This window comes from Myodes glareolus, chromosome 15, assembly GCF_982192425.1.
Source record: "Myodes glareolus chromosome 15, mMyoGla1.1, whole genome shotgun sequence".
Taxonomy (NCBI): Eukaryota; Metazoa; Chordata; class Mammalia; order Rodentia; family Cricetidae; genus Myodes; species Myodes glareolus.
In genome coordinates this window covers 19,309,598-19,321,757 of record NC_142040.1, presented here as the reverse complement: position 1 = coordinate 19,321,757, position 12,160 = coordinate 19,309,598, and the positions used below count along the sequence as shown (strand labels likewise).

The 12,160-nt window shown below is 42.3% G+C and overlaps 1 protein-coding gene across 3 annotated transcripts in view; it reads left to right on the top strand.

The window, feature by feature from the left end:
• The window catches only part of Rasgrf2 (Ras protein specific guanine nucleotide releasing factor 2), a 218,984-nt gene that overhangs the window by 83,943 nt on the left and 122,881 nt on the right, over positions 1-12,160 (top strand). For all 3 annotated transcript variants that reach the window (XM_085676865.2, XM_048455899.3, XM_048455898.3), the window contains exons 3-7: positions 1,361-1,508; positions 3,715-3,804; positions 6,790-7,043; positions 8,595-8,674; positions 9,023-9,216. In XM_085676865.2, coding sequence (XP_085532991.1) covers positions 1,361-1,508; positions 3,715-3,804; positions 6,790-7,043; positions 8,595-8,674; positions 9,023-9,216 — 766 coding nt within the window. The remainder of the gene's footprint in view (positions 1-1,360; positions 1,509-3,714; positions 3,805-6,789; positions 7,044-8,594; positions 8,675-9,022; positions 9,217-12,160) is intronic.

Sequence of the window (12,160 nt, the reverse complement as noted above, 5' to 3'; positions counted from 1 at the left end):
AGCCTGCAGATCCCAGGTACCACCACCTTCCTGTCTCAGACATTCTGCTTGCTATGTGTTTGCTTTTTGGAACACTTGCCTATGCTTTTCCTCAGCAGACTTCCTGTGAGTGCTTTTGGAGGAGGTGGTTAAAATGGCTGCCCCACAAAGACCCACATCCTCTCACTTCAAGTGCACAGAGTAGGACTCCTTGGAGAAAACTTCTCTTTGTTATAGCTTGCGTCAGGCAACTCGTCTTCTGTTTCTTCACCATGATCTTGAGGGTGACTTCAAACATGGCTTTAGTGACTCAAAGTCCCAAAGAGAAGGCAAGCAGCAGTCTGGAGACTTGCCAGAAGCCTCCAAGGGTTGTTTCTCCCCTGAGAGACCAGTTTGGCTTGTGGTTAATAACACGGACTTAGGTCAGACAAGCTTTGCTTTGCTCCTAATCCTGGGGTCAATATGTATTCTGAGAACCAATTCTCCCCACACTGATTGCAGTCATAAGCCCCACCTCTTGTATTGCAGGGAGTCTGCAATGAGAAAATGTCTGATACATCTCATACGGCCAACAACTAGTGTCCACTATTAATTACAACTGCTAACATGCCATTCTGCAAAGGTTTAGGAAGAGAGGAACACGCATCTTACCACCCTAAGCAAACAGTGCAGGGGATCTGATGCAAACTTCCAGGCAGCTTGATGTTACATCATATTTCAAGTGCCTTGACATTGTATCATAGCCCAGACACCTCTATATTGTATTATTAGTAAAAATTAAGAACAGATTTTCTCTCTGTCATGCTTAGCTGAAGAAATGGATGTAAGTAACACTGCCCAAAGAGTTTAGCTTTCTCTGTCACATGTGTAACTTCTGGTAATTTTCAGAGCAGAGTAGTGGGTGGTTTGAACCCCACAGAACTGGCAGTCTCTTCCTGAACAGACCTTGTTCTCGGGGTTGCCTTACTCTTGTTGAGAGGTCAGTTTTACTGGTGAATGTTCTACCCTGTGCACACTTTGAATACTCTCCTTGAAGACCTACGGCATGGCATTACTTCAAAACAATTCATTGACTTCCGTAAAGAAGACTTATGTTTTCGTATTAAAATATTTCATTTTTTTTTTGCATTTTTTCTCATAGTCATGTTAAAACTGTGGGTGATAGCCAACATTAAATTGATTCTTAGTTGGAGAATATGTAAAATGATAAATACTGAAATTCTATATTATCAAGATGCCAACTGTATGGTGTAGGTTAACGTGTAAAGTAGAACTAGCCAAACAATGTGCATGGGTCCCTTTATACACGTGTGAGCGCTGTGCCACATGAGACTGGGGTGGAGCAACGCTCCGGGCACTAACTGTGTAATTTTCTCTTAAGTTACGCGGACATTTTGATTGAAAGGGAAGTCTTGATGCAGAAGTACATTCATCTGGTTCAGATTGTGGAGACAGAAAAGATTGCTGCTAACCAACTCCGGCACCAGCTTGAAGATCAAGACACCGAAATTGAAAGGCTTAAATCAGAGGTATTTCCCAGCTGAAGATTCTGTCGCATTGTTTCTTGTCTTCTGTCACTTCCTCATGCTTATCTGTCTGATATTCAGGAGAAAAATTTAATCCCATGCTGAGTTTCTCTGCTATCAACAGATATATGGCTGGACTGCTGATCTAGACCTGAATCTATTGTCTGCTTCAGGGTTAGGTAAATGTGCATTTACCACCATGATAAACATGCTACCTTCTGTTGTTATTTGTGCCCCTAATGTTCTTTGTTAGCTAAGAAGCACACACACACACACACACACACACACACACACACACACACACCCTAGTCATCAGAAAGACTCTTGGAGTAACATCTGTGAGTCTGCCATGGGATAACTTAAAGTTCATAATGATAACTGAGGAAGGACCAGATAGGAATTCTGAACTGCTTTGTTTCTAGCTTTCCCAATGCACAATTCTGAAAAGCACATTTGGGATAAACAAGAAGGCATTGATTGACTATGGGGCATTTCTGGGTTTCCCTTGGCCCCTACTCTGTAAATGTGCACTTCTAGTGATGCTCAGCATAGTGTTACTGTTACGGGATGGAGGAGGTGATCTTTGGGTCCATAGCCATGGTGCTGGCTATGGTGTTGTACTTGGGTTTTCCTTCTGACTCTAGATCTCAGTCTATGCAGAGACCTTCCTAGACTGTTTTGTGGGTGTTCACAGCAAGTGAGCAGTAGCTGAAGGATGGAGGAGGAACGTAGAGACTAGTTTGTCCTCTTTATTCTAACCAGAGGTGCACTGGTGTCTCTTAGGTCTAACGGACATGGGTGTGGTATATGGTATATGCCAAAGGCAAGACTCCCTAGCTTTGACAACTCTCTTGCCATTTTTTCTTTGCAAACATTTCCTTTTCATTATCTTATACCTACGCGAGGTTCACTGGGACTCTTGTATAGGTTTCATCTCCTGCTCCCAGCCACACTGAGAATATGGTGCTCAGTGTATCCGGCTCAAGCATGGAGTTGAAAACTCTTCTATGGATGGTGACTTGCCGAGTGTCCTCACTGTATCATTAGACTCGCCAGCCTCCTCTGTGCAACCCTGATAGTTGATACAGTGAAAACAGCAGTGGAAAACTTAACAAACCTGTATTTGAAAAGGCTATATCAGGCACTGTAATTTAAAACACAATTATTGTGTTCTTCCTTTGTCCCGGTACTCCAGAGCAGATGCCTGTTTACTGAGAGAAGCAGGTTGGTATTTGCACCATGAGAGGAGCTCAGCACCAAGCAGGGCTCCCCAGGATTTACTTGTGTGTGTTTATCTGTCTTCGTCATGCATGCTCTGCTTTGGTCGGAATATAAATTGCAGGGAGAAGTTACCAGGGTTTTTTTTGTTTTTTTTTTTTTTGTTGTTGTTGTTGTTTGTAGTCTTTTGTGGCCGCTTAACAGGAATTATTTCCTTTTCCATTATCTTCCCATTTTCTCCTGGGAAATGGAGTGGGGTGCATTTACTTAATTTGGGGGACAAGATCCGAAGACAGGTCACCGGTGGTAGTGATGGGGGGGGCAATTGTAATCTTCCGACCTTTTCAGTTTTGACTTCTCAGAGATTCTGTTTAAACTCTTAGGCTTGTGTGAAGCCCAGCTGAGGCTGAACTAGCAAACCGTGGTGCTGTGAGCAGAGGTCACCCACTCTTAAATCCACTGCAGCTCACAGGGACTAGATGCATATGGAAAGACCCTGCTTATTACAGTCTCTGCTTCTTTGACATAGTCCTTTGCAGCTGGCTTTAACCAACCCCGAGACTTTTACGTTGCCATGGTAGCTACCATTTTCCCTGGGAGATGCATAAGGCTGGTGAGATAAGCACTTCAAAGGCCGCAGGCTGCTTACAAGGGCTTTAAGTTGAACGCTTCTGTTTTTAGAGAGCATAGGGCTTCATGGCATCTACCCTTTGGGCAGGGTACCGAGGAGACATTGGCCTGGTCTGTCAGGGCTAAGCTCTGGACTAGTATTTCTCCTAAGGCAGACCTCAAGTCACACTCTGTGGAGCACTTTCTGTCAACACTTGAAACCCCAGGCTTGGAGTAAGACTCATGTTTCCTGTCCTGGAGCACCAGCTAAGGAGAGGGCATAAGCAATGACTGTTTCTGCCATCTTTGTGGCTAGCGCTTCTGTAGCGTGGTTATATACCGCCATTTCCCGGATCCTGAACTGTGCCTGTCTGTCCTACAGATTGTTGCTCTTAATAAAACCAAAGAGCGGATGCGCCCTTACCACAGCCATCAAGAGGATGAGGATCCTGACATCAAGAAGATTAAAAAGGTAAGAGGTGGGGAGGCTTCTGGGAGCATGGTGACCAGTTGTCTACTCTGTGATGGTGACTTTGTTATTGTGTCCGTGAGCTGGGAACAGCCTTGTTGTTTCTGCTAATGCCTCCCAGACTGTCCCTTCATTGGAATCGACACTGGTCTGGAAAAATTCAGCCTGGGATTTTTTTCCAGTCCTAGAACTTCCCTTTTGGGTGCTGGGAAGAGGGCCGCAAACACACATTTACACAGCAGTGTCCTCTATTGGGTTAATGCAGCTCTGTTGAAACTCCTGATTTTGTCGCATTCATAGTTGGGAAGAAATTATAATTCTATATTAAATAGTTATTCCCTGCTAGCTATAAAAAACTTTAACCAAATATTTTTCAGAATTTGGAACAGATTCTTTGGGTTGAGTTGAATATTTTCAATTTTCAAGAAATAAAAAAGTAAAATAAAGCTATTGTTTTCCTAGCATTATAATTGTTTATTTGAGCCTGGTTTATGAAACTGTGTTTCAAGACTAATGCTATGCTTTTCTTTTAATAGCATGCAGTTGCATGTAAACAAGGATATTAATAATATCCAATTTTCATCCATACAGGAGGGGCAGATCTGCTAGTACATAAGTGGGGCAGCTATTGTTCATCAGGGAACATCTGCCAAACTGAAGAGAAAGATTTTACTTAACACAAATTTTAATTGAGTAGAGTTTTCTAAACCTATTTCTATTAAATAAAAGAATAATAAAAAGAAAAATGTACAGTTTTTAACCTTTGTGATTCTCCAGAGAAGCAATTTTAAAGCACCTATTTTTAACTCGTTAATAGATTTCAAAATTAACTTAATAATTCTTATGTCCTAAATCAAATAAATGTCTGTGGAAAGGCTGCTTACAAATGAACCTCTTATCTTCTCTAATCTTGGCAAAATGTAGCCTTTTAGCTTCAAGAGATCACAACTCAAAACTGCTTATAATTCACAAAAATGTTCTTTAGAATTCTCAAAATAGTATGCATAGAACTCTTTATATAATTCTACTTAAATCTGCTTAATTTCTATTGTTTGAGTGGATCAATCTTAACAGCCGTACGGAAACCGATGCTGTGGTGTCAAAATTAGAAAGCACATGGCAACAACTCAATGCATGGTAATTTATATCACCCGGATGATGGAAATATTGAAAAGGGATGATGAATAGATAAGGGTTGTATGAAGGGGATCAGGTAGGGGATTGAAGCTTATACGAATGTCTGAACCTGAAATATGCCTCCTGCTGAGTCTGCCATCTCTAAAGGGCCATAGCCTAATTACTTATCCAGTAATTTTTATATTTAAAAAGGACTTCTTAGTTTTAGGTCCATTCTGAGAAAACAGGATTGGAATTCAAGGTCTCCCTGTGGGTTCGCAGCATAGCCTTTGAGTGAAGGGTTAGGATATATGGCTGTTTTCCCAGGGTTTCAGTTACCTGGGCAGTTAAGAGTTGCTCAGTGTGTGCTGACCAGCCAAACCACACAGACTAGTGCACTTTTCTAGATTTGCCACTTTTCCTATCGTGCCCGGGAATTTCAGATCCATTTAAAAAACTATATGGTATTTCTATGAAGATTTTATATTAATTTACTCTTTTAAAAGTTATTAATCATTGCAAAGACTACTATATGTTTTGCCCAACAACGGATAAGCAGTTAAGGAAAGACTTACTAAAGGACGCTGGCTCTGCCTGCAGCTTTTCTAGCTATGTAGTTGATGGAACCTTGGATTGCTCACTTGTAGGAGTTATTAGATGAGCCAATTTCAACACTGACATTTTAGGCTTAAATAAGCAAAGCAAAACAAAATTCAGCATCAATAAAAAAAATCAAATCAGCTGGCTGAAATTGGGCGAAGTACCACTATTTAGATGTTTTGCCAATAATCAGCAAGCACATGAAAAGGTCACCAATCACTGGAGAAGAGACCAATCAATGCCACAACGAGACCGAACATCACACCCATTAGGCCAGCTACTGCAAACCAAAACAGGAAGAACATGACACATTTTGGCAGGGATATGGAGATATTGTGTACAATTGTGGGATCTGGATTGTAAAATGGTAAATAGACCTTGATGAAATTCAATACCTCATTTTCCAGTAATTCCAATTCTGGGTATATTTCTAAAGAAATAGCAAGACCTGGATCTTGAGGAGATATTGCCATAGCCATGTTCACAGCAATACTAATCATAACAGCTCTAGGATGGAATCAGCCATTTTGCCCAACAGAGATGAGGAGGATAAATGTGTGATGGTATGTCACTTATCCTTAAAAAGTACAGCCATCCTGGCACATACTTCAACATGGGTGAACCTTGAAGACATTTTAGTAAATGAAATTAGTCAGTTCCTGCAGAGGACCAGGATTGGTTCTTAGCACCCACATGGTGGCTTATAACCATCTGTAACTCCAATTCCAGGGGATCCAATACCCTCTCTTGGCTTTCATGGCTCCTGCACATATATGATGAATGTACATAAACACATACACATACAGACATGCAAACAAACAAACAAGGAATTTTTTTTTCTTAAAGGTGGCTCTGGAGCTCAATTGTGGGCACTTGTCTACATAAGACCCTGGGTTCAATCTTTTGCACTTAAAAATTATTAAAATGACAAATTTTATGTTACTTTTTTTTACCACAGATAAAAATATTTAAGATTCATTATTATTTAAAATAAGCTTTAACTATATTATTTAAATACATTGCCTAAGTCTTGAAGTTTTACTAGCTAAGTAGTAGTATATTCTAGTGTCCATGTAAATAAGCCTAATGCATTTAAGCTATCGTAGAAATTTGTGAACCTCAAGAAAACTTTTTAAGTCATTTCCCCCTGCTATTTTGTGAATATTTGCCATTTTTATAGTACTAAAGAAAGTGTCAACGGACCGTTCAAAGGGTATTGTTTATACATGTACTGCCTCATCTCCCAGACTCCTTCCCTTCCTCGTTCTGTAGGTTCAGAGCTTCATGCGGGGATGGCTGTGTAGGAGGAAGTGGAAGACCATTGTGCAGGACTACATCTGCTCTCCCCATGCTGAGAGCATGAGGAAGAGAAACCAGATTGTGTTCACCATGGTGGAAGCTGAGACGGAGTACGTGCACCAGCTCTACATCCTGGTCAACGGTTTCCTCCGGCCCCTGCGGATGGCAGCCAGCTCTAAGAAGCCCCCCATTAGCCATGATGATGTCAGCAGCATTTTTCTCAACAGGTGTGTCTTGAAACATCCCTGTTTCAGTCTGAGAAGATGAGGTCTCTCTCGCAGATGCATCTGCTTGGTTCTCAGGTTAAGAGGAAGGATGCGATTCTAGAATGGCATTGTTAGCCTGCATTTGCATTTCTCTTGAGTCTTGACATCCGACCTTTCCAGTTTGCATCTCCATTTGACATTTGTGCTCTTGTTACTGTGTGAGGGTGTGTACATGTGGAAGACACTCTCTCTTCCAAGCTGAAGGAGATGGAGTGATTGATGGGACTTGGTGTGCAATTTGCACAGAAGCATTTTAGAAAGCATACAGACTAAGATGGCTTGAGAATCCTTGTGGAATTTATTTCTGCAGTAAGTATTTGCTTTGCCCTTTTTGGCGAAGATCAATTAGTGGACAGAACAGAAACTCCCTGCCTTTGTGACATTTGTATTTTGATGTGAGAACAGAAGTGGACAGCAAATGAATGAAAATATGTAGCATATTATCCAGTGATCAATGCTCTGGAAAAATGAAACAAAGGAAGAAGCAGAGGGAGGAAGGCTTGGGTGTTTTACTTAAATTCTAATTATTTATTTGTTTTTGAGTAGATAATGTACTGATATGATTCAAAAGTCAAAACAACGAGAGGGCCTCTTTTAAGTTGCCCTCACACTTCTTCAGGCAGAGCTCTTAGCATTCTGGAAACAGTTATTCAAGCATGTATGGAAAAGGCCGCGGAGGAGACTGTGAACTCTTCTCTCTGATAGTGGTCATCCAAGCATGTGGCCCTGGGTTTTTGGCTGCCCTGATGATTTGCTTCCATAGGACTTCTTGATCTAGATCATGAACGGCCAAGAGAACACTGCTGGCATTCAGAATGTGAGTGGTAGGCCTCCTGAATGGAAGCTCAGACTGTGAGTTCTTCATACAACCCAGCGATTGTTAGTGCCCCCTAGTTCTAGATGGAGAATTGAAGACGTACATTCGAAATGGGTGGCCACACAGGGTGTTTGCTGTCATGGCTGCTGTTTAAGTGGATTCCCTTGTCTCTGAAATGAAGCCTAGGCAGACCAATTATCTTGAATTTCAGCAGAGCTCATACTTAAGAAAATGTAATTTTCCCAATTATGTACAGCATTTATTTCACTTGTTTGCTAACTCAGGTATCAAAATACAAAGGGGAATGCATCAGTTGGCTAGGGCTCAACACAGGAAAGAGCAGCTGCTCTCTTACTAGAGGAAATCCTTTCCTTAGAATTCGTCAGAAGAGCTGGAGGAAGAATCATGCCTTTGGAATGTTGAATTTAAGAGCATAGGACCATACATGTGAAACAGAAGCAGATTGGGAGCATCCTGTCCTCCTGACTTTGGGGTTCATCTTGATTTCCTTTGGGTTTCTGAGGCTAAAAGAGAAATCATATGGAGGCAAGCACATAGTCCATGATGTTATGGAGGCCTTATGAGACTGGTGTATCATGTATATACATAGTAAGACTTTAAGCATTTGTTGGGCTTCTCACCAAGACGATACATTATAGTTACTGAATGGTATTGTTTTTCTTTTTTTTATATAGTGAAACAATCATGTTCCTACATGAAATATTCCATCAAGGACTAAAGGCAAGGCTGGCAAATTGGCCTACTTTGGTTTTAGGTAAGCTACTCTTTAAGGATATAAATTCCTGAGGAATGGCTGGTGTTGGGGTATAGTATGTGTTAATCAGCTTTGGATGTCTAAACTTCGCTGTTATCCTGTGCATTTCCTTTGACACTGGGACTCGGTCTTGCTGTACTGGGCCATGTCTCGGTATGTACCTGTTGATGTTTTCCCTTGGTCTATCATAATTCATGTGGAACTGGAGTCACATTATGATGTAGGGCAGATTCTACCTAATTTGTCCTCCGGGCAGGACAACTAGGGTCTGAGTCCTATGGTACTGGGTGGTCCTTTTCGTGGTGACTCTCCAGGCACCAAATAACCATGCTGCCTTCTCTTTTCCAGCTGATCTGTTTGATATTTTGCTGCCCATGTTGAACATTTATCAAGAATTTGTGCGTAATCATCAGTACAGCCTCCAAGTACTTGCCAACTGTAAACAAAACCGAGATTTTGACAAGCTCTTAAAACAGTATGAAGCCAATCCCGCCTGTGAGGGGAGGATGCTGGAGACATTCTTGACCTACCCAATGTTTCAGGTAAGCCACTTGGGATGAGCCTTCTAAGTCTTTGATTCTAGCTCAGTGCTACCAACTATATGCCACCAATTATCTCTCTAGTGTATAGCACAAAATGAAAATTTTGGCATTTTTCTAGTGCTGGAGATTGAACCCAGGGCTTTGAGCATTCTAGGCAAGAACTCTACCAATGAGCTACATCTCCAGCCCAGAAAACATTTTTTTTTGAGGCAAATAATTGAGGGATGACTTTTTGGGAGCAGTAATTTCTTTTATAGAATGATTCCACACAAATCTCTTTCATGGAGTCTCCACCTCCAGCATGTTTAAAAATATTATTCGGCACACAGAAATAGGATTCTGTGCAGATGCACCAGTTTGTGCTGGTTGCATAAAAGGTTCTCAGGGACTGCGGTGGCTGCTGGGAAGTCTCTGTTTTCAACCCCTCTCCTGCTGCAGCAGGGTTACTGTTGAGTTTCTCTTGGCTGGAACTTTGGAGAACAAAACAAGGCCTTCTTAATCCCACAGGCTGTGGAGACCTCAGAGCTAGAAGGTGCTGGCTAGACCTCCATGTTGTGGGGACCTGGTCATGTGGCCCTTTTCAGGAAAGGCTATACCCTGATGTTCGTTCTTGGGGACAAGGGAGACCCACAAGATAAAATGCATATGTGTTCTTTCATGCCTTCGGGCTTTTCCTGTGAAGGACCATGTCTTGGGGGAGCCCCACAGAGCATGAAATGGGCACAGAGGCTCCTGTTCTTTTGGAAACTGTGGGTTCTCTTCTTTTGGAGAAGCACTGAGTGTTCCTGTTATGGAATTTATGGGGCTTTTGACGAGGCCTCCAAATTGTCATGTGGTAAAACGATCCTTCTGATCACGTGAGTTGCAGTTACTGGGGAGCACTCGGTCCTCTGGGCAGGCAGCAGTGACCCTGGAGAACCATGCTGGAGACTCAGAGGGAAGATTTCGGTGGTCCGTAATTGTTTGTCTTAAGGTTCATCAGTGCTGCTCGGGACCTTGGAAGTGGCCATGGTAGTTCAGTAAGATCTTCAGAAACAAAAGGCTACCTTTGAAAACACTTAAGAGAAGTGAAACTTCATAACTATAACTATCTATCTCTATATATAGTAGCTATTTTGTTTGAACTTTTTGCCTCACTGAGGAAATATTTCTCAAGAAAGCAACAAGCTTTTATTTTACTGTATACACACAGATGGAATTTCAGGTTTTAGTGACGGTGAAGTGCCTCACGAATACATTACTCTTCTGTGACGCTATCTGCATTTTCAGCAGTGACCTCTAGGCTAGGGTTCAGCACCCCAAACCACATCCAGTCACAGGTCAGGTGGGTGCAAAGGTAGAATAGTTTAAAGTGCATGAAGCTCCCTCTGCTCAATGTTTCTTTCATGTGCTTTTTAATTCCACTAGGTGTGATCTCTTCAGGGTTTTAAATTGGAGAAACTTTATTTGTATTGTGAACAGGGCCTGTCAATGCAGTAGCCATGAATAAACATTTTCACTCATTTGGAGGTGTTCCCATCATGTCAGAGAAGAGGAGCATGGAGCTGGGAGTCTTTTATTTATTTATTTGGAGGGATTTTCTTTTTTTCTTCTTCAAAGTTTATTAATTTATAAAAGTTTCAATTTCCGCCCCTCCTCCCAACACCCTCCCACTACCCCCACTCTCTCTCCTCCTCCCTCTCCATCCCTAAGAGCAGTCAGGGTTTCCTGCCCTGTGGGAAGTTCAAGTTCCTATCCCCTCCCTCCAGGTCCAGGAAGGTGAGCATCCAAACAGACTGGATCCCCAAAATCCAGTATATGCAGAGGAAACAGGTCCCAGTGTCATTGTCAATGGCTTTTCAGAAAGACCCCATGCCAGCCACCTTCAGAGAATCTGGCCATATTCAGAGAATCTGGTTGGATCACGTGCTCGTTCAGTCCCAGTCCAACTGGCCTTGGTGAACTCTCATTAGATCAGTCCCCTTGTATCAGTGGGTGAACGCACCCCTCGCGGTCCTGATTTCCTTTTTCATATTCTTCCTCCTTCTGCTCCTCATTTGGACCTTGGGGGTTCAATCCGGTGCTCCAATGTGGGTCTCCGTCTGTATCGCCATCCATCGTTGGATGAAGGTTCCCTCTGGTCTTGCCTTCTTTGCTCATGTTCTCTTTTCTTCTGCTTCTCGTTTGGACCTAGGGAGTTAAGTCCAGTGTTCCAATATGGGTCTCTGTCTCTATCTCCATCCATCGCCAGATGAGGGTTCTATGGTGAAATGCAAAATATTCATCAGTATGGTTATGGGCCAAGGCCGGTTCAGGCACCCTCTCCTCAGGCCAGAGAACAATCTGGGGATCTCTCCTTGGACCTGGGATCCCCTTTATAATTAAGTCTCTTGTAAACCCTAAAACGACTCCCTTAGTTGAGATATATACTTCCCTGATCCCATATCCATCCTTCCTCCCTCCCCCCCATCCCAGTCCACCGAGCCTTCCCCATTCCTCCCCTACTCCCTTCTCTCTAACCCTCTCCCCTTCCAACAACCCTCCCACCCCCCCATGCACCCGAGGTTACCTGGCACTCTTGTCTATTTCCAATCTCCAGGAGGATAACTACATGATTTTCTTCAGGTTCACCTTCTTTTTTAGCTTCTCTAGGATCACGAATAATAGGCTCAAAGACCTTTAATTATGACTAGAATCCACTTATGAGTGAGTACATACCATATTCCTCTTTTTGGGTCTGGCTTACCTCACTCAGTAAAGCATTTTCTATGTCCATCATTTGCATGCAAAATTCAAGATGTCATTGTTTTTTACCACTGAGTAAAACTCTAATGTATATATGTTCCACACCTTCTTTAACCATTCTTCTATTTAGGGGCACCTAGGTTGTTTTCAGGTTCTGGCTATTACAAATAGTGCTGCTATGAACATAGTTGAACAAATGCTTTTGTGGTATTTTTGGAGG